Raw genomic sequence first — 25734 nt, forward strand, 5'->3', positions numbered from 1 at the left:
CCGCCGTTTTATTTCTTGGCCAGCATGTGTCCCTCCAGCTTCTGAGAAACTTTTCAAAGTCTCACTTGATATTCGTGCAAAGCATAATCGGGAATAAATGTTTGCATAGCCTGTGCGCAACTAGTGTCGTTGCAATGTAAACAGTCGCATGTATGCATAGACACGACGACGAGAGAACCCCGATAAAAACGTCAATGCAATAGACAAATGCATCATGCTTGGAATATCGAATTGCGCTCTCTCTCTCTCTCTCTCAACTCTCTCTCTCTCTCTCTCTCTCTCTCTCTCTCTCTCAATTTTTTTCTTTTACGCTTTTTCGCAGAAAATGATCATCCAGAAAAATAAATAAAAAATATAGCCCACTATAATTGGTAACATTAAAATATTAGCAAAAATTAGATTATTCATATAAAATATACGAAATCCTCGCCGATAAATTTACTTGCTTTAAATTAGTATAATTTGATTTAATTTAATTCCAATAAATAAATAATGGTTAATAATAATAAAACAGTTTAAAAAAAATTACTTTCAAAATTCGTTTGATTAATACGCCGCAAACAATGATTGTAACTTCGAGCGCAGAAGGCTAGATGGCGACCGGATTATTTCGCAGACGTGCAATTCCACAGACGGCTGGCGCGAGTAATGAGATAAATTTCTAACGATAGTTGGAAACAATTGTCTCTTGGTGAACCCTCCTTTGCTATTAGAGCCACACCCGCATGCATATGCACGGCAAATGAGTCAAACCCAGATACCAGCGCGAACTGGTATCTGGGTTGCTCGCATACTTGAAGCGGATTTAATAAACTGCGAAATCTAACTGTCGAGACAGAATCTAAATTTTCGTGGCAATTTCGCATTCACGAAATAGAGCGCGGCATGATGACGTCAATAGCGATTTGAATCGCTGCATTCAAGTCCGTTCTTTGCGCAATAAACGTAAATATAAGTGTAAATATAAAAATCTTGAATCTTGTGCGCGTTATTTTATCAAATAACTGAGATGTCAAATAAATTAAGGCTATGGCATACAAAAAATTTAAGCAATAAGCAAATCAACATTTTGGATTTGCTTCTATTTACGTTATTGTCTTATTTTCTCTACTACGATCGATTCGTTTATTGCTTTTTTTTTGTATGCCATGTGCTTTTTATAGGTAATAATAATACGAATAATATTAATTTACAATAATAATACTAATTTACAAGTTTTGTGCAAGAGCATAATATAAAGACTGTTTTTAGAATAATTTTCGATGCTAAGCCCGAATTGAAATATTTTTATCAGATCTGGTTTTTGAGATATAAGAAAGACATTTTTTACAATATACAGTGAAGTTTTATTAAAATTAAGAAATAAATCAGAAGTATTAAGTGTTCAATTTTTGTGTTTTATATGATTTTAGATCGGTTTCACGTATTGGAATCTAACAGCAGTTGTTTAACATGTTTTTATCCTGTTACTTTTGAGAACATGATAATATTTCTTAATTCTGATGAAAACCTTATGCCTTACTGATCAGTTGTATTCAACTTATTCGGAAGAAGTATTTATCTTAAAACTGACATGCTATCTTAAAAATTTGACCTGATGGAATTTTTCTAACGACATTCGAACTCAATATTTCAAAGTACTTACAGTATTTTTATTCAAAATTCCAGGTAAAATTAGACAATTTAAAAAATGCAATTATAAAATAAATTAGAATGTAAGTAATGCAAACAAACTTTATATTGTAAATTAGTAGAAGATAGAAGGAATTTCACGAAGCTATATCTATCATTCTCTACAATTGGAATCATGAAATCTGTATGTAGGACAATATAAAAAAGATTCTGCAATAAAGCGAGCTACTCTCTTCTGTTGAGAATTGTTTAGTAATGTCACCTGATTTTTTAAATAAAAATTTGCAAGACTCAAGAATGTATGTGAATATACGAACAAGTGTATGCCACTTATTTTTAATCAGTTGTATGTCATATTATAGAAAAAAAGATATTTTCAGAAAGAGAGAGAAATACCTAAAATTTCAAAAATTTCTAAGAGTATCGATAAAATTTTTCTCTTCGTAATTTTCAAAGATAAAAAAATCCCCTGAAAATTTCCAGTTTTCCATATTTTTCTAGGTAATAAACATTCTGAAGTAATATCTTCTGCCTGAATTATTCATCCCGATTAAGAGAGATGATTCTTAGATGACAATATATACTATCATTTCATCATTTGTTTGTAATCCCATCGATCTGTTAAGACCAGATCAGAGAACGTTCCGTTTGCCGAAACACTGTTCCATTAATTACAACAGCACTTTATCTTTAATCCTGCGCGTCAATTAGTCTTCATTAAACTCTCGAGCTATGCTGGATATTGGTAACGCGCGTCAGTTCGAAGTATACGCGAGATAGGGCGATCGATCACACGTGGCACTTGTGCCACTTCGAGAAAGTAAGTCAATGTAACTCGCCCGAGTAAGGCTGCGCGCGGCTGATTCGTCGAAACAGCCCGGGTCCCTGAAACCTTCATTTAGCATAGATCGCGTCATCATCATGATCAGCCTCTCTAATTCGCCTACCCGTCGTCGGCGACGTCACCCGGAACTTCCGCATCGATCGAGTGCGTGAATCCGCGCGCGACATCGACAGACATGTTAAATGATCTTTGGTAACGTAACTCAGCGAATCAAATCGATCATTGCTATAGAAAGAGCACGTGTCGTACAATGACGTATTGCTCGAAAATAAAAAAGACAAATTGCTGTAGCCACTTAATATTAAATTCTTAATATTAAAATTGTAATATTAAATAGTCTGAATATTTTCAAGTTTAATATTGAATTAAATGCAAATGATTTATACGAATTATATGTCTAATGCCCATTTCTAAGAGCGAGTATGGCAAAGCACTGATCTGTTAGAAATCCCGGATTCGATTCCTGGTAAAAAATATTTTTATACACTCATATCTCCTCTCGGAAGGAATCCATTGAGAGTATCTTTTGCCAAGAACGCTTCTCTAAAAATTTCATCGTTCGGAATCGACGTTAAAAAAATGTAGGTCCCATATGATTGTGTACAACCATAGGCATACGAGAAATGTCACCACATTCGATCACGAGCAACAGAACTAAGAAGAATGTCCGTTCTACCAATGTAGCTTAATTTTAATCTCAGTTCAACTAATTCTTCATCTTTTTCTAGTTCTAAGAATTTGACAAACATGAAGAATAAGTTGAACCAAGATTAATTTACATTGATAGAAAAAGAGTATAAAAGATATACCATTTACAATTTTTTAGAGACTAAATCTCGACATCTTTTCTAAAATAATATGAAATCATAATATTCGCGACTAAACGAGATTTGTTCCATGTGATTTGAATATTTATGCAAAATTCCTATGCGATTGTTTCAATTGTTTAATAGTGTAATAACATGTACTCACCTCTCGAGAGTTTATCCACAGATTCAAAACGTCCTTCGACCTTGTTCCGTAGAGCGTCCAAATCGAAGGGTGCCGTAAATCCATGATCCACACTACGGCTCTTACTCCTGCAATAGAATAAATGTAATTGCTAATTAGCTTTATTCTCGTTTATATCTCGAGCTCGTTGCACAATAAATTTGATTAAATAAAACGAAATCTGCTGTAAAGTAGATCAGAGGAGATAGAATGAAACGATTAGAATATGTCGAGATCCTCTCTACTCCAGACCGCTTTTAAAAAAATTAAATTTAAATTTCCTGCAAATTTCACTCCAAAAATGTCGATTTGTCTAAAATTTGTCTAAAAAGTCATTTGAACAGAAAAAAGAAAAAAAATAGTTGAAAATGTGAAATGAAAATGATACAAAATGAAAACAAATGCGCAAAATTATCGGATAATGAAAAGATATTTGTAGTTTACATTCCCGGAATGGAATCAAGACGCTTGCACATTCGGAAATAGAGTCAAGAGAACTCGTCGACTTACTCTTGTGGGATGTACGCGGGACGTTAATAGTTTGGCGTGACACTATTTGTAAAACGTTCAGCTCAGTGGAGGCAATCTCGCGTAGCCATAACAAAACGCAATTTCACGATGCAACGAACCGTGCATTGTGCAGGTTGTCTCCATAAGTCGCGTCTATGAACGCGTGGCCGACAAAGATAAAGTCCAATGAAATTCCTGCGAATGGGTCTGAATAATACGACATAGTGAAACGTGAAAGAAAAAAAACAAAAGAAACAATCGGAGTGAATGAAAAAATCGGTGAACGAACTTGCGTTATGTCATAATAATGACATATTGTTGTAAGTTATTTCTGTTAAGTTTCTTTTAGAATTGTTTTAATTTTTATACTTTTCAGAAACATAGAAATTTTTTAATAGACATCAAAAAAGAGACGTGTAATTACATAAATTTCTTTTGCAATCATCTTACGGCTAGATCAGTAAAGAAAAAAGATGTTTTCAAAAAAATAAGATTCTACTTCTAAATCTTGGCATTCTTACATGCTTTTTCTATGCAATCTTGCATGCATTTTTCTAAAGGCTACAACAATCATACTACATTCTAAACATCAACAATTATAATGAGATAATATCTATTTATAATACTTAGTTCTTACTGCTGAAGTCCAGAGAAAATAGAGAAGTGATGAGATGATAACGTGCATATGTATTTTGCATACCTGACATAAGACGTCGAGAGATTTTCCGTCGATTTCGAGGTTGTGACATCCTGAGAGAAACGCCTGGACCTGGGATGCAACAAACAATCCAAAACAAGGATGATGAAAACACATGCAATCTACAACGTGCGCAGGAGCTTAAAAAACTAAAATCAATTAATTAAATTGAAAGAAAAAGTAAACTGCAGTACGCTTGAAAAGTAATTTCTATACGTGGAAAAACTATTTTCCACGCAGTACTTAAAATATTTTAACTTTTCGCAGAATTTAATGAGCGACCTTGCGTGCTTGACATTTTAATTCGCACTGTATGAACATGCAATTTTTATCAAGTATAGCAAATTTTTCACAGTTTTGTATATGTGTTAAAATAGTATTAATTCATCACATTTGTTTGTAAAACAAATTTTTATTTCTTTTAAAATTTCACTGAGATACATGATAATTTGAAATTCTTTTCTCTTGTTATAAAATTTAAAAATATACCGTTAATATAACGGCATTACTTTTTTTCAAAATATTCACTCTTTTATAAAAACGTGTCTTCGATTTAAATAAAAAATTCCACTCCAAGCGTACGGCAGGAGAACTGCCAAATCAAATTAAAAACAAGCGTAGGTGCAAAAAGCAATTCGGCAAGAGTCTGACGCTCGCAGTTGAAAATAAAACATTCTGAACAACAAATCGAACTAATCGTCAGAAAATTAATGATCGTAATGCATTGTAGCACTCTAATGGATGCTCATGCAGCTTTGTTATTTGTCGCAATCCGTGCTGTGGACAACAAGTGTTGTCTATGTCGTGCGCGTAAATCACGAAAATGCAATTGCACTTCATGCGACAGTAGCCATACTCGATTCGCTCAATTTGAAAAGTAACATCTGCGCGCACTCCCGCGCACATGGGAGGCTGCGACGCTCTTCTCGCACTAATTGTATCCGACAAATTTTAATTCAATTACATATTCGACATGGCTTAGCGGGTTCACTCGTTACTGAGGAAGAGCTCCGAATTAATGATTGCTATAAAATATCAGAAATTCTTTTCTCGAAACAATACACTAAACGATACACTAAAAAAAAGATATTATATCAACAGTGTTATTTTAATTAAAAATAATTTTATTAATTCAATAATAATATTAATGAAACAAATAACGTTTTAAAACAAAAGCATAATGTATTTGTTTCATTAATAATAGTGTTATTGAATTAACAAAATTATTTTCAATTAAAATAATCCTGTTGATATAACATTCTTTTTTCAGTATATTTGCATTTTTTGTCCAACAAAATATGACTTAAATATTTTATTGTGAATTATTCCAAATCTGATTCAATAAAAAAATTTATATCTTTTTTTACTGTGAATTAAGAAAATTATTCATGAAGGCTATTATACAACAAAAAAATAAGAAATATGTTTGTTGATTCATAATAAAAAAAATCGTTTAGATTAATTATATGTTCAACTTTCTTTAAGGATTTTTTTAGAGAGTCATTTATAGAAATAAGAAAAATTTTATGGACTGCATAATCATTATTTATTTTCATTTGTATAAAATAAAAAAAAACATTTTTATATTTTTTGCTGACAAATAATTCAATTCATAGAATTCGCAAGTTGAACATCACTATGGTTTAGAGAGATTATTCTATAATGCAATGTTTCACAAGCGAGTGGTATTATTCATTAAGTGAATAATCGAATTATCCACATTATCGATGAATTAAACAAATTGGATTATTTGAAGTAGTAAATTTTGTTTAATTTAAGAAAGTTTCTGTAGAATTGTCTCGTTTAGCACTGTAATATTTAGCAACTCGGTAGAAACTCGTAATGTAAACCAAAGGGCGCGCACGTGTACACTAAACAAAACTGAGAGAAAATGTTTTATGTATCGGAAGATATAAATTCAAAACTTCGCAGCATATATTTGAATACAGAGACAAAATAATAATGTACAAAATATAGTACTCAGTACCTTCGGATGTGATTCATTTTAATTGCTCCGACCACACATATACATTTCAATTGCTCCGACCAAGAGCTTCGCAATTTGTGCAAAGTTGGATTTTACTGGCGATTAAGCAGCATAAATTTGCGTTAAATCGTACGACGTTATGTCAATACTTAGCCGTCGAAACAGCCTGAAGGCAGGCGAAATTAATATTACTGTGTGACATTCCGGAAAATAAAATAAATTGTCGAACAATATTTAATTAAGTGACCTAACGCGCGTACCCTTTTCACCGGTCCGGGTAAATATGAGCGGACAGGTATAAATAGTTGTGGCACAATTTCGATGGCTCTTGTTTACGCGCCCGTTGCTTTCACGCTCGGGCAATATACTTCGCCAAAAAACAAATATTTACGTAACACTTCGCGATGTCGTGAGTTATATTCGCGATTTTCCGCGACGGGGGCTGAAAGATGGCACTGAAGTATATATTTGCTGAGGAAATACTTCATAATTACGCGATAAAAAAATGCATAGCATTATGTTAATAATGCATTATGTTAATAATGAAAATCGCAGTAAGAGAGAAGGACAATTAATAAGCCACTATACTGCGAGTTCTCAGCCATCGGAGATATAAATAATAAATTCGTAACCCAATCAATCGACCGGACTTTTGATGAAACCACATAACCGCATGCTGAAATATTTACTCGTTTATACGCAATATCGATATTTTTAATCCCTCTTTGAGCCTGAACTGCAAGCTTATATCTTCAATTGTTTACATTTCATACACCAAATTTATCGCAATCAATGAATTTGAATTTTTTTAATTAACAAAACCTCGTAATTTGTTCGAATGTATATAATACGGATATTGGGTTGTTCGGAAAGTTCGTGCCGACTAACCTATATAATTTAATAAATGTATACTAAAATTTAAATCTTCTCAATTTCGTTTTAATTTTCCTTCAACATCGGCACGAACTTTCCGGACAACCCAATATAATACGGATAACAAAATGAAGAAATTATATAATTACAATTTCACAAAAAATTATACAATAAATAATTTAAATCCCAGTAATATACCTAATATTAATCGGTTTTAAAAATACTTCTTCACTTGTTTCAGTTGTTACTATATAATAACAGCGCCTGGAAGTAGGCAACTGTGAACAACTGCATGCATAGACATCGATTTTTTTGCAGGCGCTTTTCTTTCTTATTAAAGTTCCCTCTTTCTCATTATAGTTTCCTTATTATAGTTTCATTCATATACCTATTGACGTAAACAGTGGCGATGATTCAGACACAGATCGAGACGCGCCAAGACGTGTGCCCCAAGCTAACATTAAAATAATATTAGACTAACGAATAACATTAGAGTATTAATATTAGATATTGCCACGTTTCAACCAAAATTGAAAACAAAATTTAAGTAAAATCGAAGCAGAATTATTGCCACAAACTTTGATGGACATTTCATTTTTATTTAAGATTTTTTTCAATTCTCCTTTTAAAAAGCTTCAATTTTCGAATTTATTAAATATAAACTTGGAGAGAAGAACGATAAATATATTTTACATCGATCTAATATTTATCAGTTACATACATATTTTTTTTTAAACCTTTATAATTTTAAATTTTGCATTTTTTTAATTTTATAAACTTTTCATAAATATTTTGATATAAGTAGAACAATAATCATATATGGAATACTATTTCAATAATAATCTCAAATACAATCTTAATAAGAACATTATAATACTATAATAGTACAGAATATTCATTTCACGATAAGCTTTTCTAATTTGTCATCAAATATGCGAATAATAAATTACAAAGGAGATTTTATTTAAACTAAGGCTCTCTCTGTTTTTTCCTGTGGCTAATTTCCTGTGTGCACTTTTGGAACTTAAAATGAGATAGGTAAATATTTAATATTTGACGAAAGCGAGAAAGAGTTTTAGTGTAGTGCAGAGTTAAAATCAGAATTTAAAACAACAGCATAAAACAATCGCATTTGAAAACGATAAAAGTTGTATCGCTAAGAAAAAAAAAAAAAAAAAAGGGAGAACTGCTTTTAATCCACACGAGCGCATTTCAATCTATTCGGAAAAGTTTCATCATGATGGCTTTACTGTGAAAGTTTACGTACACACACTTCAGCGACGATACAAAATGGATAGTTGATTTGCGAGCAATCGACAGTTAGCAGTTAATAATGCAGAGTTTCGGATGACCTCCTTACGCTTGAACGCGACTCAAATGGCTCGAGTTACGTGTCCGTGCGGTAATCCGTCACCAATCACAGTATGCAGTAGTAATGGACGGTACCTCAGTTCCTTGGTACGTGCACAGACGGCGTGCAATTTCCCCCATTCCTCAGCTATCGGTCGCGACGGTGAGCTGCGTGACCGAGATCACGCTCGTCGATCGGCGCGGACGAGGTACTTCTTACATTCACACACGATGGAATTAGGATCGCGCATCGACGCGAACCGTCGAAAAAGAGAAAGGTGGCATGAGCACGCGCGCGTGCGAGCGAGCCATTTCGACATTTCCTGCGATAATCGCGCGGCCGTATTCCCCGGCGCGGCGTCGCGTCGTTGCCCGGGTCTCCCGATGACTCTTAATCTCTTCCGACAGTTGCATGCGCGTCACGGGAAATCTCCGTGGGGAGTCTCCTATCCTCAATGACGAAATCGCGAGGGCAATTTATCGTCGGATGTTAATTGAGGCAATCGTGATTAAGATTAAACTGCTTAAGCAGAATCGCTGGAATTGTTTCTTAACACGACGTAATGTAATCGTTTATTTCAATGAAAGGTAAATATATTGGAGAAAAAGTTTCTTCATATTTTTTAAAAATGTATATATAATATCTTAGTCAAAAATGAACGAAATTTAAATTTAAAAAAAGGATTTTAAAGCTTGAAATCATTACTTTCGAAAGATTATTATATTTTTTGAGCTTTTGTAAGCTTTGGTAATTTTTACATTTAAAAACTACGAGCTGAAAAAGATAAAAAATTTTCTTTTCATTTTGATGATCTCTCACGTGCATAAAAAAAATTTACGAAAATTTTCAATTACCTATCGTGAAAGCTTTGAAGCTTTCCTTACAAAATCAATTTTTAAAAATGTTCCCATAACTTTTTGTTTGTCCTGAGTTATTCGCGCGTTAAATAAAGAAGTATTCAGACTTTGATTCATAACTTCGATAAAAATTTTCATACCGCAATTTAAAAAGAGATTCTTAAAGCTGAAACTTTGCTCTAGCGAATGATATAATTATAATGAATGAAATTTCGCAACAAATGAAAAATTTTTGCAAATTTTTTTTAAATACGAAGAAACTTTTTCCCCGATATTGAGAAAGAAAGATAAAAAAAGAGCAACGCGATTGAAAAATGATTGGGAATTTTGGGCGCGTCTGCATAATGATTAAAAAGAATATTATGCATATTTTAATAATATTAAGACTAGACAGGAAACTTATATGAATACATCAACAATTGTATACTTTTTATTTTTCTTTTTCTAATATCTTATCATTTTTCTTTTCGAGAAAATATATTGTCTAAATTTTTCGGAATGAAATCTCACTTCAAAAGAACTGAAAATTGAGCCAGCTTTGAAAAATGAGTAAAAATATTTTCGCTCTTGAAAACAATAAAGGTGATAGATTTCCACTCTTTATAAAGATGAGATTTCATTCTTTTAAAGTGAGATTCACTCCAAAGGAATGTCACTCCTTTTTTTGAAATGACTTCATTCCTTGGAGCGACTTTCACTCCAAAAAATTTAGAGAGTACATTTTAAATATGTAATGTAAAATCTGCAATTGTATTTGAAGTCTACTATCTAGAACATCGAAATATTGCATATTGCAATTCTAAGACCAAAATACTACGACCAGAAGATGTTATTTTGTTTATTCATATGTTGTTTAAGAGTATGTAATATACACCGTGTGTAAATACACCGCTCTATCATGAAGTTTTATGCGCGAATTGATTTTATTGTCTTACTATCATATTTCATAAAGCCACAACGCCAATCAAATTGGCAAGATGGGGCATCGTGCCAAAATGATTTCCTTTCGTGATACATCGCGCCGCTTAACGTCTCGAATCCAAATTGAACATCTGATCCGAATTAAATTCGGCGTTTTACCGACAAGATTTTATTATGCACGTTTGTTCCGCAAACATTCGCAGGAAAGCTTTTATTATTCCAGATATGTATTATTATTATTGTTTCCGGAGAATTTGCAAGAATCGCTCGTAAGATTTTATACGGGCAATAAACAATATTCCATCGTGGAACTGCTACTGCCCCAACGATAAATGTAAGCGATAATCGCGCCATTACTTGTTTTTTTTTTTAATGATACGCAGCACGATTGGCTTCGTAAAGTTCCTTTGTGACGAGCAAATCAATCGATATCGTTGTGCGTATTTCATAGCTCAAGAAGCGACTCGTATTATTGCGCATCCGCGTTTCTCCATTGTGTCTGGAATACATTATCATACCTTTAATTATTATGATTAGCATTAAAACGATAAATTGTTGGTGTTTTAATAATAGGATGGAAAATATTTTTAGTTGCACTTATGTTTGTAAGGCTCTAAAATCCGTCTCTTTGCATCAGGTACGAAGAAAACTCGATAAAATCAAGATGAAAATTCTCCCGTTCTCCGTTAACGAGCTAAAGCAAACACACAACATCGGTGTTTCCGTTAGGCAACAACGCGAAGAGATGTTCTTCCCTATCGTTGATTGACTCGTTTAACGATCGTCTCGGAACCGCAAAGATGAAACTCGTTGTCCTCGACAACAATCGATCGATATCTACGCCAAACTCCGTCACCGGAAGACAAACTTTACTGAGGAAAGAGAGTAGGGAATACGTGCGTGTACCTATGTCTGTGTGTAGCAATCAGGTTGTTCGGGAACAATGTTGGCCACCGAGATGGAAACTCTGCTGACTGTCGGTGTTGTTTTAACGAGGCAAGGCTCCGGGAATTCGCAAAGGATAAACTCGATTTGTGCCGCCTCGTGTACCACAAACCGCGTTACTTTATGACGTAACCTCGCCCATATAATATAATCGATGTAATGTACCATTTGGTACTGGAGTAGCGAGATCGAAGCTGTTGCGGAAATGTCATTCGAAACGCTGCTCGCTCTGGGAATAAAACTGATTGAAGTACTATGTCGGACATAAAGAATATCGCTAATATCCTAGTTAAAATAAAACATAAAAAGCACTGAAAAATAATTTGGAAAAGATTATACAGAGAAAATGTTAAAATATTTATTAAATATAATCATTAGAAGTTTCTATAAGAAACAAATAAAATGTAAGAACCTTATAAATATTTGCCTTACTCGCTTGAAGACGGCGAGAATGAAAAAAGATTAATTGCAATTAACGATAATAATTATTCAGAATATATTTCAAGTGCAAAATAAATAATAACAAACTTTAGAGTTCAATAATTTTTAATTATTTCCAATCTGTTCCTAGAATACAATATATCCATTATTATTTTCTAATACACTTTAGCAATTTTTTTCGTCTTACAACAGACATTTTAATCGTCCTTAATTTATATCGGTACAGGATTTTTCTTTTCCTCATTTACGAAAATTACCTGCCGTGACTCAAAAGAATGTGGAAATTCCATAAACGGAGATCCAATCGTATAATATACTATTGTGTTCCTACAAATTAAGCGGAAATGCCGACAATCGTAAACGGAAAAAAAGAGGAAATACGCAATGAAATTTTATTCTCATGATTCTAAATGTTTCATTACATCAAAAATTTAACTTGTACTTTAAATTTTATGCAAGAATTAAAATTACTTCCAAGAAAAAAAAATTACAGTTTTATCGTATAAACTTTTACGAACATGTATAAATATTTCAAGATATGTCTATATATCTTAAGAAACACGTAGAGTGTAAAATCAATATTTAATCAAATATTCTCTTTGTTTCTGAAATAAAACCTCGTACGTGCTAGGTATAATAGGATATAAATACGAGTAAATAAAGAGAGGAGAATTTTATTCGAATCGCGTTTCCTTGGTGTGTTTCTTGATGGAAAGCTAGATGTTTCCGCTTCAAAAAAAGCATGAATCGAGGTCATCTAGCTTCCGCCTAATTGATACCTTCATTCAATTAATTCAAGAAAGAAATACTAAACGAGGTTAAAACAACATTCTTTTATTAGTATCAACAATTGCGAAGGTCTAAGAAAAATATCATTATAAGAACTATTTCATCATTTTTCGGACTAATAAAATATTTTTCTTGCATCATATCATTTCCTGTTACTAATTCTCTCTCATGTTTATATATTTTCTAGAAAATGTATTATGATAGAGAGAGAGAGAGAGAGAGAGAGAGAGAGAGAATATAATAAATAATTAATCAATTATCACATTATGGTATAAATAAATAAAATTCACAATTAGGCAATTAATTAATTAAAATTCTAAAATAAAAATATATAAACAATTATGCAATATCGATATTACTTTATGGTATATTAATTAGATAATTTTTAATATTTAGGAGACATCAAAGTTCATTCTCTTTTAAAGAAAATTTTAAAGGCTTATTGAATCATATTATGGTTTGCCTTTTCACAACTATACTGTGGCCGTAATTGAAAGACAATGTAACTTAAAACGTGAGATTATGTACACGTATTCGTAACGCGTACGTCGACATCGTTACAGGAATTTAAACGTATGTATCATTGTACAATCGTTGCACTTTATCTATCCGCAGCACCATATATGGTGAACAATCCTTTGAGACGATTGCCAATCGATCGGCTTATTCGATGAGCGTGATTTCCGGTCGACGGCCGTTTCATATTGTCGTTAATTAAAGCCCACCCGCCGAAACTGTGGCCTTTACCATCGAAGTCTAGCCGTTAATTCGGAATGGCAATTAAACACAGAAATTAATTTTCTGACTACGTTTTGTGGCGGGCCAAGCATATACTGTGATATAATCATCATAGTAATTATAAATTCATAAATTATAAAACCACAAACTCATGTGCCGCGTACTCGTGTGCACATTATAATGATGCAGATTGCTATAGCTGTGCAAAAAAAAAAAAAAAAAAAATAATATTTTTCTTGTGCATTAGATTCTAAGATACGAAGTAGTCTAAGTAGTCGAAGTAGTCTAATTGCGTTTGCAAAAGATTTTTTTTATCTTTAATTTTAACTTAAAAATCATCATAAAAAGAAAAATATTTTTAGCTACAATAATGTACCTTATTAATAAATAATTTATCATATTTATTAATACATAGTTTAACAATTAATAGCTTTATGTGTTAAGGATATTATTATATAAAAAGCATAAATTAAAAAATTTACTTAATAAACGAATCTATTTAGTAAAAGTGACACTAATTTTAGAACATCACGTATTACTTTACACATAAACATGTATGCTTGTCGCACGTGTCTCCGATTACGTTACTTATTAAATATACAAAAAAAAAAACAAAAAATTAATATTTTTCTTGTGCATTAGATTCTAAGATACGAAGTAGTCTAAGTAGTCGAAGTAATCTAATTGCATTTGCAAAAGATTTTTTTTATCTTTAATTTTAACTTAAAAATCATCATAAAAAGAAAAATATTTTTAGCTACAATAATGTACCTTATTAATAAATAATTTATCATATTTATTAATACATAGTTTAACAATTAATAGCTTTATGTGTTAAGGATATTATTATATAAAAAGCATAAATTAAAAAATTTACTTAATAAACGAATCTATTTAGTAAAAGTGACACTAATTTTAGAACATCACGTATTACTTTTACACATAAACATGTATGCTTGTCGCACGTGTCTCCGATTACGTTACTTATTAAATATACAAAAAAAAAAACAAAAAATTAATATTTTTCTTGTGCATTAGATTCTAAGATACGAAGTAGTCTAAGTAGTCGAAGTAATCTAATTGCATTTGCAAAAGATTTTTTTTATCTTTAATTTTAACTTAAAAATCATCATAAAAAGAAAAATATTTTTAGCTACAATAATATACCTTATTAATAAATAATTTAAATGTACTATCGAGTTTTCATCGTACATTAATAATGTTATAATATATAAAGGTGAATATAAACCACAACTAAAAAGATACTTAATTAAATAACATATAATTTTAACGTCACGTTTTAAGTTACAATCTCCTATTTCGATGATACCTACACATAGAAAAGATTGTATAGAAAAGTTCAAAGATCATCGATAAGTTATCTCGACTTCTATAATTGATCAAATAAAAATTTAATAAGCTTATAAAGATCCTTCGTCTACAACTCTCGAGTTATCGCATCTCATGCCACGTATCGACCGCAAATTCGTGAAGCGATAATCTTTTAATCTCTCTTTTGAGCTCATCTACGAATATCATTATTGGACAAATAATCATTCATCGATTGACTCATACTTTCTATACATCTATCTTGTTAATCGGCGATATTTAATCGTAACTTCCGCGTGTAAAATAAGTGAGCTAAAAGTGAATGTATTACGATGTATGTATAATCAAGTTATTCGCTTTCAATTTTTTATACTCCGGAAGAACAAAATTTCACTATTCGTTTGGCACGTGTAAAATTTAATCCCTAGAATCCACTCGAATCCAGCCGATTTGATCGGCTAATTATTTAGAAATTTGATATTTCTGTTAAACAAAAATCTTTCATTATATTATTTCTTTATATTATATATCGTGGACTCGTGTAAAAAAAATTATGTGTAATACGGGTTCACGAGAAAAGATCTATTTTTCGCATTTGTTCAAAAAATAACAGCGAGACAGATGGAAAGCATATTAAATCCTGGGAATAATTACATCATAACCCAAAAATGCATGTCGCAGCAGTAATAAACTCGTTCGCGTCGGAGGTAGAAATCACACGAAAAAATTTGGCCATTTGACTATTAAGCAACGACAACAAGTAGCTGTTGGCGCCTTCCTCGACGTGCCGTCTCGCAGTTGACGTATCGGTTGCCAAGAATTCTCGAGATACAAGAAAAGATACAGAGTTATAGTCTGGGTCGTGGCCAGGTTTAATGAACGCCTTACAAAACAAAGCTAGACGGAATGGACGATGAATGTGCATTGTATATGGAACACAGAAATACATACTGTATTATACAGTTTTACCGCGACTGTCACAATTTATGACCTGCGAATGGCGCGAATTATCATTCGCGAAAGCATAATAACAATAGTGTTTAGATTAATTACCAAGTCAATCATGCAATGTCTTATTTCTTCTCCCTCGAGAATTTCTGTTGTTCTTAATTAACGCCTAAACCACAAATACATGTATTTATCGCATTGCGTTTTGTCATTCAAATAAATGGTCAGTGTTTATCAAACATCTCTGCATCTTGTTATCTAACTCTGCAATCAAGGCGTTAATCCAGACAAATAAATCAACTTACACAAGAAACATGTAAAATAACACGATATATTTTTTGGATACACAGAAGCTGAGGACTTATAATTTCAACGAATCCTTTAAAAATCATAGAATAAATAAAATAATCCGGGAATTCAACAGGCATGTAGAAATTTAAGAATGTAAAAGACTGTAAGAGCATAAATCAGAGTAAACATATGGTTTTAGTATTGTATTTCTTATAATATCTTTGTCATCTCTAAAGAAGATAAATTGAGTGTATAAATAAAAATGCATATTTCTCTAGCGATATATTGTCATCATTATTAACAAAGTAGTGGAATTTATTCAATTCTGAATATATCCAGGGTTTAACATTTATTTCAAAAGAACAATACTCGAGTAAGGATAAAGTATCTACTATGCGAGTACCTCGGCCATTGTACGAGCAAACACGATGCAAGCGAAAGTCTATTGTTTTCTTATGCGCGGCAATATTTATAATAAATTCATATTCTTGCACTTTCTTCTTAAATCCTTTCAAGGCATATATTATTGGGAAATAAAAATTTAACATCATACGCGAAATTTCGCATTCATGACGACACTATGCTGACATTATGAATTTTGCGTTTCATAGAAAAATTCCATCGACGTTCGCATTTGCAACTTCATCGATAAACGCCAAAGTTTGCGAGTTGACAAACGATGTATACCATTTCGTTAACCAATGACGTCATCCATCGTCATTGTTCAATTATAATGCACCATGTATATGCACGCGATCTCGTTGACTTTTTCGAACTCGCGAAACCAATTGTTACGAATAAAACAGTCACGACATTTACAAATATGTAGGCATCGATAGGCACTAACAGTACTAGTACAAAAATACTACTTTACACCGTTAAATTCATAATGTCAAATTATATCCAATTGTTTTTTTTATATCCAAGAGTTTTTTTTTATCATTTTTAGATCGTCTGCTCCTATTCAATGTCGTTAAATTAATTAAAACAAAAGAGTTAAACAATTTAATTCACGAAATTCATATTAAATATGACTCAAATTTAGTTCATTATTTATTAAATGCATACGTTGCTATACTGAAAAAAAATATAGTCAATAAATATTTAGTTGAATACTGCCAACTAAATATTTATTAAATATAAAAATATATGTATTTGATGCAAGAAATGTTAATTTGATTTAACAATAATTTTTTTTTATTGAACAAATATTTACTTACTGTAAGTAAGTAAAAATGTTTAGTTGGCAATATTGAACTAAATATTTATTAAAATTAACTATATTTTTTTCTCACTGTACAGATGTTCTTTACTTAGAAACTAAACCATTCAATCACAGAAATGAATTGATTTACATTATGATATAAAATGGAAGTTAAAAATAACAAAATGTTATTTCACTCAAAGAATTGGATTATCATTGTTTCTTTGATGTCAATAGTGTAATTAAAAAAAAACCTATTTGATCATTTAAACGCTAATGTTCTCATTTTAGTGAACAAAGCCATAGTTACAAGAAAAAGTGAGAAAGTAATAGTATACAAATGAAATATATCGTATGATACATGTATATTATATTTATATTTCAAATATTGTATAATCGTGTATTTATGCAAGAAATATTTAAATATATTCAAATAAAAAAATCTTTAAACATTATTGCATTATATTAATTAATAATTAATGCAACTATAATATCATGAAAAAAGATAGAACGATAAGTGAAAGAATACTCAATATTATATTCGCTCCGGATATAATTACTCAAATAGTAATTGAATATAATGGTTGAATTCACAAATAAAAATCAATATGATTTTAAATGTGAATATATTTACAGTTCTATATATATGTGTACACACACACACACACGCGCGCGCGCGCGCGCGCGCGCGCACACACAGTTATAGAATATTAATAGTTTAATATTAAATATTTTTTTGTTTAAATATTAGTGCACAAGTTTACTAGCACAACACTAACCCAAATTTCTTACATTATTAATGTTTTAAATATAGAAAATTTTAAAAGTTTCCTAAAATGATTTGCAAAAATATTTTATTATTTGCGAGTAAATAATTAGAACATATTTAATTTTTTATATTTTCTACATACATCACAATTTTTTATCCTTCGAAAAATTGATTTTGTAACATGGCAACTTTAAAAAGAACACGCATTAAACAACGTATTAAAAATATGTATATGTGTGTATGTGATGGTGAACGAGAAAAAAGTATGGGCGAGCATTTTTCGTCGCGGTTTTTTCTCCTCTTTTACATAGAGAAGCGCTTTGTGGATTTTGCGGCAACGACAGATCCCGCTGCTGCTCGTTATGAAATTCACCGCTTAGCCGTGTTTCGTCGGGGCTCATAACTCGCACAGCTCGACTTTCTAATAGTCTCCATATTCGTGTAGCAGTGCAACGCAGGGCCGAACTCCGACGCAACGCGACCAGCAATCGCCAACGATAGTATTATTTGATTGCATCGATACCGAGTCACGCCGGCAAAGCATTTTTCTCGCGTTTCAATCTTGAGCAAACAGTTTTTCATTGCCATTCCGCACAGATCGGTATATTATACTTGAAGATAATACACGATAAACAAGATTATTGATGCAATAATTACGCAAATTTCATCATTTTCTTTGATATGGGAGAATTACGATATACTACAATTTTCCACGACATACTATAAATTAATAAATCTTGTTAATTCAACACGTTTTAATGATAAAGGCATTTGTTAAGTTAAAAATATGTAGCAATTACTAAGACTATATTCTGTAACTCTTAACAACAGTGTCGATGTCATTACATTGCTATTGCACAGATTTTACATATCATAAAAAACCTGTGCAATAATAATATAATGATACCGACATTGCCGTTAAGATTTATTACAGAATGGAAACATAAATAGGCCGTATTTGCAAAAATTATATTATATTTATTATAGTAGATACTTGAAGTTTATATATTATCTCTCAGTAAAATTAACTTGAAAGAAAAACTTTTATCTTATATTACAAAGGCATTAACTATAATAGCTACATCACGATGTAGAGTTTAAAGAGTTTGCAGTAAAGTGCCAAATTAAATTTGATAAAGAATAAATAATATAAATATCACAGCCATCGTCACACACTATGACATCATATTTACTGCCTAGCTTTCTATTTACATCTCCTACACGCTTCCTATTTCATTAAATCAGTTGATTATTATCGCATAATCTGCATTTATCGTTCCTGTGAAACTGCACATTGTTGTATGCCATCGTGAAAGCACTCTAGTTCTGACTGCATTTTTAAGGTAATAAAACGCCGAAACGAATCATGTTCCACGTCTCGCAAGGATGCATACGTACAACACCGTCCCTGAAAGTTGGTACGCCCTCGACATGTAAGTAAAAATAATATATCGTAATATCTTCATGCCCGGTCGTTTTGTGTGCTCCTCATGACAACGCATGAGAGAGCTCTTATATTCCGCTACTTCACGTCTTTGGCACCCTTTCAGCCGTACTCGATGCAAATGTAATGTTTCGCGCACTCACCGCGCGGTTCAAAACTGGTTCCGGACTGTTTCACAACCGGTCAGAGTAAATAGCTCATTAAAAAAATTCAGGCAGATTATCTATACACAAGAAGATATTTTTGTATTTTATGATTTTGATAAATGACGTGTAGAAATGTCAAGTTATAAATAAAGAACCTATATATAAAATAATAGGTCATCAATAATGCATAAATTTAGCTGTTTACAGCAGAAAAAGCTTTGTTGTAAAAATCCGTAATATGAATGGTTTATATGTTTAAGTCGATATTCATAATCGGTTTTTATATTCAAAGTCTTAAATACAATTTCAAGATTATTTTGTATGTTATAAATCAATCACAGAACTGTATTAACATCTTAATACATTACTTACGAGGTTCTAATTGAAGAAGCGACTATGAATACTGATCTAACAATAAAACCAGTATTCATACAAATCATTCTTATTTCAAGACTGTCTTAAGTAATGTTTTAATGCTAATACTTTTATGTAATTAGCTTGTGACATCTTAAGACTGCATCTTTAGACTGTCTTAGATCCAGCGAGAAACTAAGAGCAAGAATCATTAAAGAATCTTCTTGAGAATTTTATAAAAATTGTTTTTTCTGCTAAACGCAGCTATTAAAAATTTACATAAGTAATTATATCACGTATAAAGTATAATAAATAACTATAATAACATCGTATTAAATTATATCACAATAAAATCATATTTCGAGGTTGTCATGTGTCAGCGGATGAAATATCGGACTCTATTCTTGATAATATGCCTCTCGCCAACTAAATCTGTTCGTTCCAAAATGCAGTATATCGTTTACGAAATATTAATATAATAGTACGAGTGCGAGGCTCTTTCTCTCGTTTAAATTGCAAAGGAATGATTAAATCACACGGTGCTTAGAAGTGACTTTACTTCCGCGCTCCTGCAACATTGCAGCGCTCTGACCTGAATTTCCAATTCTTCTGAGATAGATAATTTGTAGCTCATTAAGTGCGACAGTAACAACTCAACGACAATTTTGTCTCGTATAAATCTATTCTTTCTCTAGCATGCACTTATTCATCTCGATATGAAATTGAGATATGTAAGATATGAATTTGAGAAGTCTGTTTGAAAAGCATCGAAATGTTAAACTGTTTAGCTATGCATATATGGCATTTATTTACCGATGAAATATTTCCAGTTTTGTAAAATGCTTGTTTTGAAAACAATATTGAAATAAAAGTTATCGCCATATGTATAGTTATCTGTATTAGAATTTGAAAACTGTGTAACGTTACTTTGCTAAATATTGAATTGAGAGCAAAAGTTTATAAAGCTATATTGATCATATAAAAATATAATAAATTTTAATAAATATTTGTTTGGATAGCGCCAGTTAAATATTTACTAAATATAAATCTATATTTATGTACTACAAGGATTATTCATTTGATTTAACTATTATTTTTTATTTAGCAAATATTTACTTTCGCAAATGATTGTGATAGTTTTCAAAAAATTATTATATTTGTACTATTCAAATAATTATTTACTAAAATTTAGTACATTCTTTTTGTATAAATTTCAAGTAGCTGTAACTTCATTAAAAATAAATAAAATTTAAATTTAAAAAAGGATTTCAAAGTTCAAAATCTACATCTTTCAAAAGGTCACGTCTTTTGAGTTTCTATGAGAGGTAATTTTTATACATAGGAAACTATAAGCTTTAAACGAAGATAAGAATTAAACGAAAAATTTTCTTCTTTTTATAATTTTATGAACGTTTCATACATAAAAAAAAATTGCGAAAATTTTCGTTTTTCTAATATAAAAGTTTAAGGTTTTCCCTACAAAATTGTTTTTTAAAAATGTTCCAAAAATTTTATATTATTGAATTAGCGTGAATTAAATAAAAGGAGCATTTTGATTTTGACTGCTCGCAACTATGTTAAAAATTATCGTGTATTGCAATTAAAAAAAAAAAAACATTCTTAAAGCTGAAATATCGTTCTATCGAATAATTACAACTGTCAAATTTGTTAAAAAACATAACACAAATAAAGTAGCGCTATGAAAGACTTCTGTTTTAACTCAATATTATCAAAAATTAAACACTGAAAGTTTATAATGAATAAACGTTAGATAATTTTAATTATCATAATTTATGTACTCTAAAAGCGATTATCGAAATGTATTATCGATAACAAGTAACTCAGTTCACATAAAATATCACAAAACGTTTACTACAGTTGAAATATAACTTCCGTGTGGAAAGTTTAATCTGCTCAGGATGTGTTACGCTTTATAAATTGCATATATGCGATTTGTAATGCTACGAATGAAAAAAAAGAAGCAGATAGCCGGAATGAAAGACTGCCGGTCTAAATTGCTGTTCGTCTTGTACTTGTTCAGTGCGCCATAAAAGACGTTAGAATGATCAGAAATGGCGGAATTAGAGCGTAACGATGCTGTCCCGTCTCACATACAAGTTGCGTCGCACGCACTTTACGCAAGCGATCGGATAAGGACACACCTTGCGTGCTTAAAGACGCTAAAGTCCCACGGTAGTTGTGTTTGGATACATTGTCTGTTTGTTGATAGAGAATCATTTATACTACATGTTATAAAATATAAAAAAACTTCTAAGAGAGAGAGAGAGAGAGAGAGAGAGAGAGAATATCGTCTATTATCTATATTAAATATAATATAATAAAAACTATAATGTAAAAGAAATTCTGTAAGTACCACATATTGTTAGACATCAAAGGAGCACCTCAATCTCTTGAGTTAAAAATAACATTTTGTTATTTTTAACTTCCATGAATATCATAGGCAATAAAACGTAGATCAATTTATTTTTGTGGTTAATTTCAAAATAAACAATGTCCATATTAACGCATATATTAATGCACATTGTTAACACCATTATTTTAGTTAAATTAATGACATATTGAATACGAATAGTGGCGATCTATATAAATGATTAAAAATAACTCAAATTAGATATAATTTGACGTAATGAGTATAAGTACACACATACATTCTCTTCTGTTCAATTTAATAAATATGTTTCTTTTAAAAGAGAGTAGGCGTATTTAATTTAAAAATTAGAATATTAAATTCTAATGAGTATTTTTACAGTTTTTATGTACAGCTATGAATTAATTATAGAATTGTAGTTAAAACCAGTTTCTTTCTCTCTCTAATCTCAATTAAATATCAACAAATATTAATGATAAAAATTTTTCACACAATCTTTACCGGACTAAATTGGACTAAAGTACAAGGATACCAAAATTATCTCCTTTCATTAATCTCAAATAAACTTTAAGTTAAATCTCATTTTAAGAAAATCTCATTTCAGTCATAATATTTTATGTTAAAACTCTGTTATGCAAAGTTGTATAAAAGTACTTTCCAATCACGATTTTGTTAGAGAAAAGAAGAAAAGAAAGAAAGAAACATCATTTTTAAAAAGTTATCAGAAAAATTTTCTGTCAAAATTTTATAAGTTCCACAAGATATCATGTATTCTTAGTCAGACGTATTTCTCATTCTCGCTTCAGTAGAAATAGCACCGATATTTCTAGTGACAATAATCGTTGTCCTAGTTTGCATAACGCGTGATTAAGGCGCAATAAGGTTGCCAAGTAAAATGCATAACTGCTACACGTCTAAAGACGCTGAAGGAAGGAAAGTAATAACCGTACAAACACGATTATGCAAAATCTTTCCTATAAATACAGACGGAACATGTCATCCAGTAATTTCGTGTCGGTCGATAAAATGCAGTGGAAGAGGCTTGCAAATTATGTAAGGTTGCGATGTACTTGAATCCAGGTGTAACATCTGCCGCCAAGGTTTTCACTCTACATACGTTTTTGTGTACAAATAATTGCTACACGAATATGCGATGCAATTGCAACGCTTTTGACTATATGCATTTCTTGAGACATTTGCATTTTATTTACTTCTTAATAATTTAATAATTTAACATTTCGAAATTACATTATTCCTCAAAATAAAGCCTCCGATTAAATTATTCTTATTGCAACAGAATGTTTTGAAAATGATGAATTGTGAAATGTAAATAAAAATATATTTTGTATATTTCAAAACAAACATTTTATATATATATATATAAAATAGAATTTACAACAATTTATATATAAACATATATATAAAATACCTTTAAGTTCCTTTCTTCTAATAAAAATAATATAATCCAAAATCTTCTGAAACCAGCTCTGAGGCCAGTGTTTCTTAGTTATTCTCGCATCTTTATTTTAATATATAAAATCAATGTAATTAGTAAAAAATATTGATGTCTGACATAACTTGATATAGCTTGTACCTGAAAGAAGGAGAAGTGAAGAAAGATTGCGAAGAAGAAAAAACCTAATGACAGAGAGGGCTATTTTAAGACCTCGCGACCGGTTTGTGCGAGTCATAAAGAAACTTGCCTACATCTCTGTTCCGCGAGTAATCCGTCTTGACGACCCAAAATTTTTCGGAATACGATACATTTGAGTTTCATTCGTACGAGAAATTGTGCGAAGAGAAATACGTTGAATAATTGCGTCGAAATTAATATTTCTTTATTTTCAGCCACAACAGTGACAGAAATATCTTGAAAAATACTTAATCCTTCATACAACATATACATATACAAATGAAATATTTTAAATAACTTTTTAGCTAATTTTTGACATTCAATTATACTATCTAATAAAATTTGACCTTTTTTTTCTTTTTTCTTGTGTATAAAATCATTTCCGATATATTCTTGCCTGTTGAATCCGGTACTTAGCTATATAGGAAAATTTTAAGAAAAATGAACATTAGAAAGACAAAAATGATGATTTTAAAAGTTTTCATAATGTTATAGCAACAAATGTTTTTATTCGTTTCGATATGACTTTATATTTTATAATTACATTATGCTAAATAAAAAAAGCGGTATGAAATTGACAAAAACAGGCTATTTCTAAATTACTATATTTTAAAAACGAAAAAACAGAAGAAGTTTGAAGTGACGAAAAATTATGTAGAAACAAAACAATATATTTTAAGGCTGATACTTTAAACTTTAAAAGTTGATATTTTAGCTGAATATTATAATAATTAAAAACAAAAAATTGCCTCTGATATAAGAAGATACAAATAAAAATTATTAAAATCATTTTTTTTTTACCTCTTTAATATCATTTTTTTTTCAAAATTCTGTCCTAATAATTAAATTTGGATAACAGATTCAGCATACAAAAATATATTAGAAATCATTATTCATATACAAAAAAAAGACTGGATAATGTTAGATTAATGTATTTAATAGAATAATTCTGGAAGATTAAAAAAAATTGTGTATATTATTGGAAATAAAAATAGTTTTTTCATGTATAAAGTGATAATTATTACTTATCATAATTCTATGAATTGTTATAAATTGTAAATTGTTATGAATTCTCTTATTACAAAACAGTTTGATAGTAATGAAGAGACCAACCATACTTTTCAGAATTCAAACCCATCTTGTAATGTTTAACAACGATAACGTTGACAGCAAGATTCTTAATGAATCGCACGAAATGACATATAACAAAAGTTATCAGTAAGTTACGTTGATCAGTAAGTTAAATAATGCAAACATTGGTATCAGACGATGTTAATACATAGACTCATAATGTTGACAGTCTAAAGCATAAGATGATAAAAGATTCAAATCTGAGTAATGTTTCCGGTTCTGACTTCAATTTTTATTTAAAAATGCTAAAACCTAAAAGAATAATATTTAGTCTTTTCGGAAATTATATAATTTCCGAAAAGAGTAAAATGTTCCGTTTTTAAGTTTTAGCTTTTTCAAGCAAGAATTTAAGAATACTTTGTAGCACGAGTTTAAAGATAATAAGTAAAAAATTTTAAAACTTTGTACTATAAAATACTATTTATAAATACTATAAAATACACTGACTTTATGTATAACATATTTATAAACAATAAATTAATTTTTTTAATTAATCACGTCATTATATTATAATTAAAAAA

The 25734-nt window shown here is 30.7% G+C and overlaps 1 protein-coding gene across 8 annotated transcripts in view; it reads right to left on the reverse strand.

Annotated features, from left to right (window-relative positions):
• LOC108685493 (TLD domain-containing protein 2) overlaps positions 1–25734 on the reverse strand; it is a 151684-nt gene that overhangs the window by 54856 nt on the left and 71094 nt on the right. For all 8 annotated transcript variants that reach the window (XM_018190304.1, XM_018190314.1, XM_018190310.1 and 5 more), the window contains exon 2: positions 3449–3555. In XM_018190304.1, the coding sequence (XP_018045793.1) occupies positions 3449–3555 (107 nt within the window). The remainder of the gene's footprint in view (positions 1–3448; positions 3556–25734) is intronic.

This window comes from Atta colombica, unplaced genomic scaffold (genome assembly GCF_001594045.1).
Source record: "Atta colombica isolate Treedump-2 unplaced genomic scaffold, Acol1.0 scaffold153, whole genome shotgun sequence".
In the NCBI taxonomy this organism is placed as follows: Eukaryota; Metazoa; Arthropoda; class Insecta; order Hymenoptera; family Formicidae; genus Atta; species Atta colombica.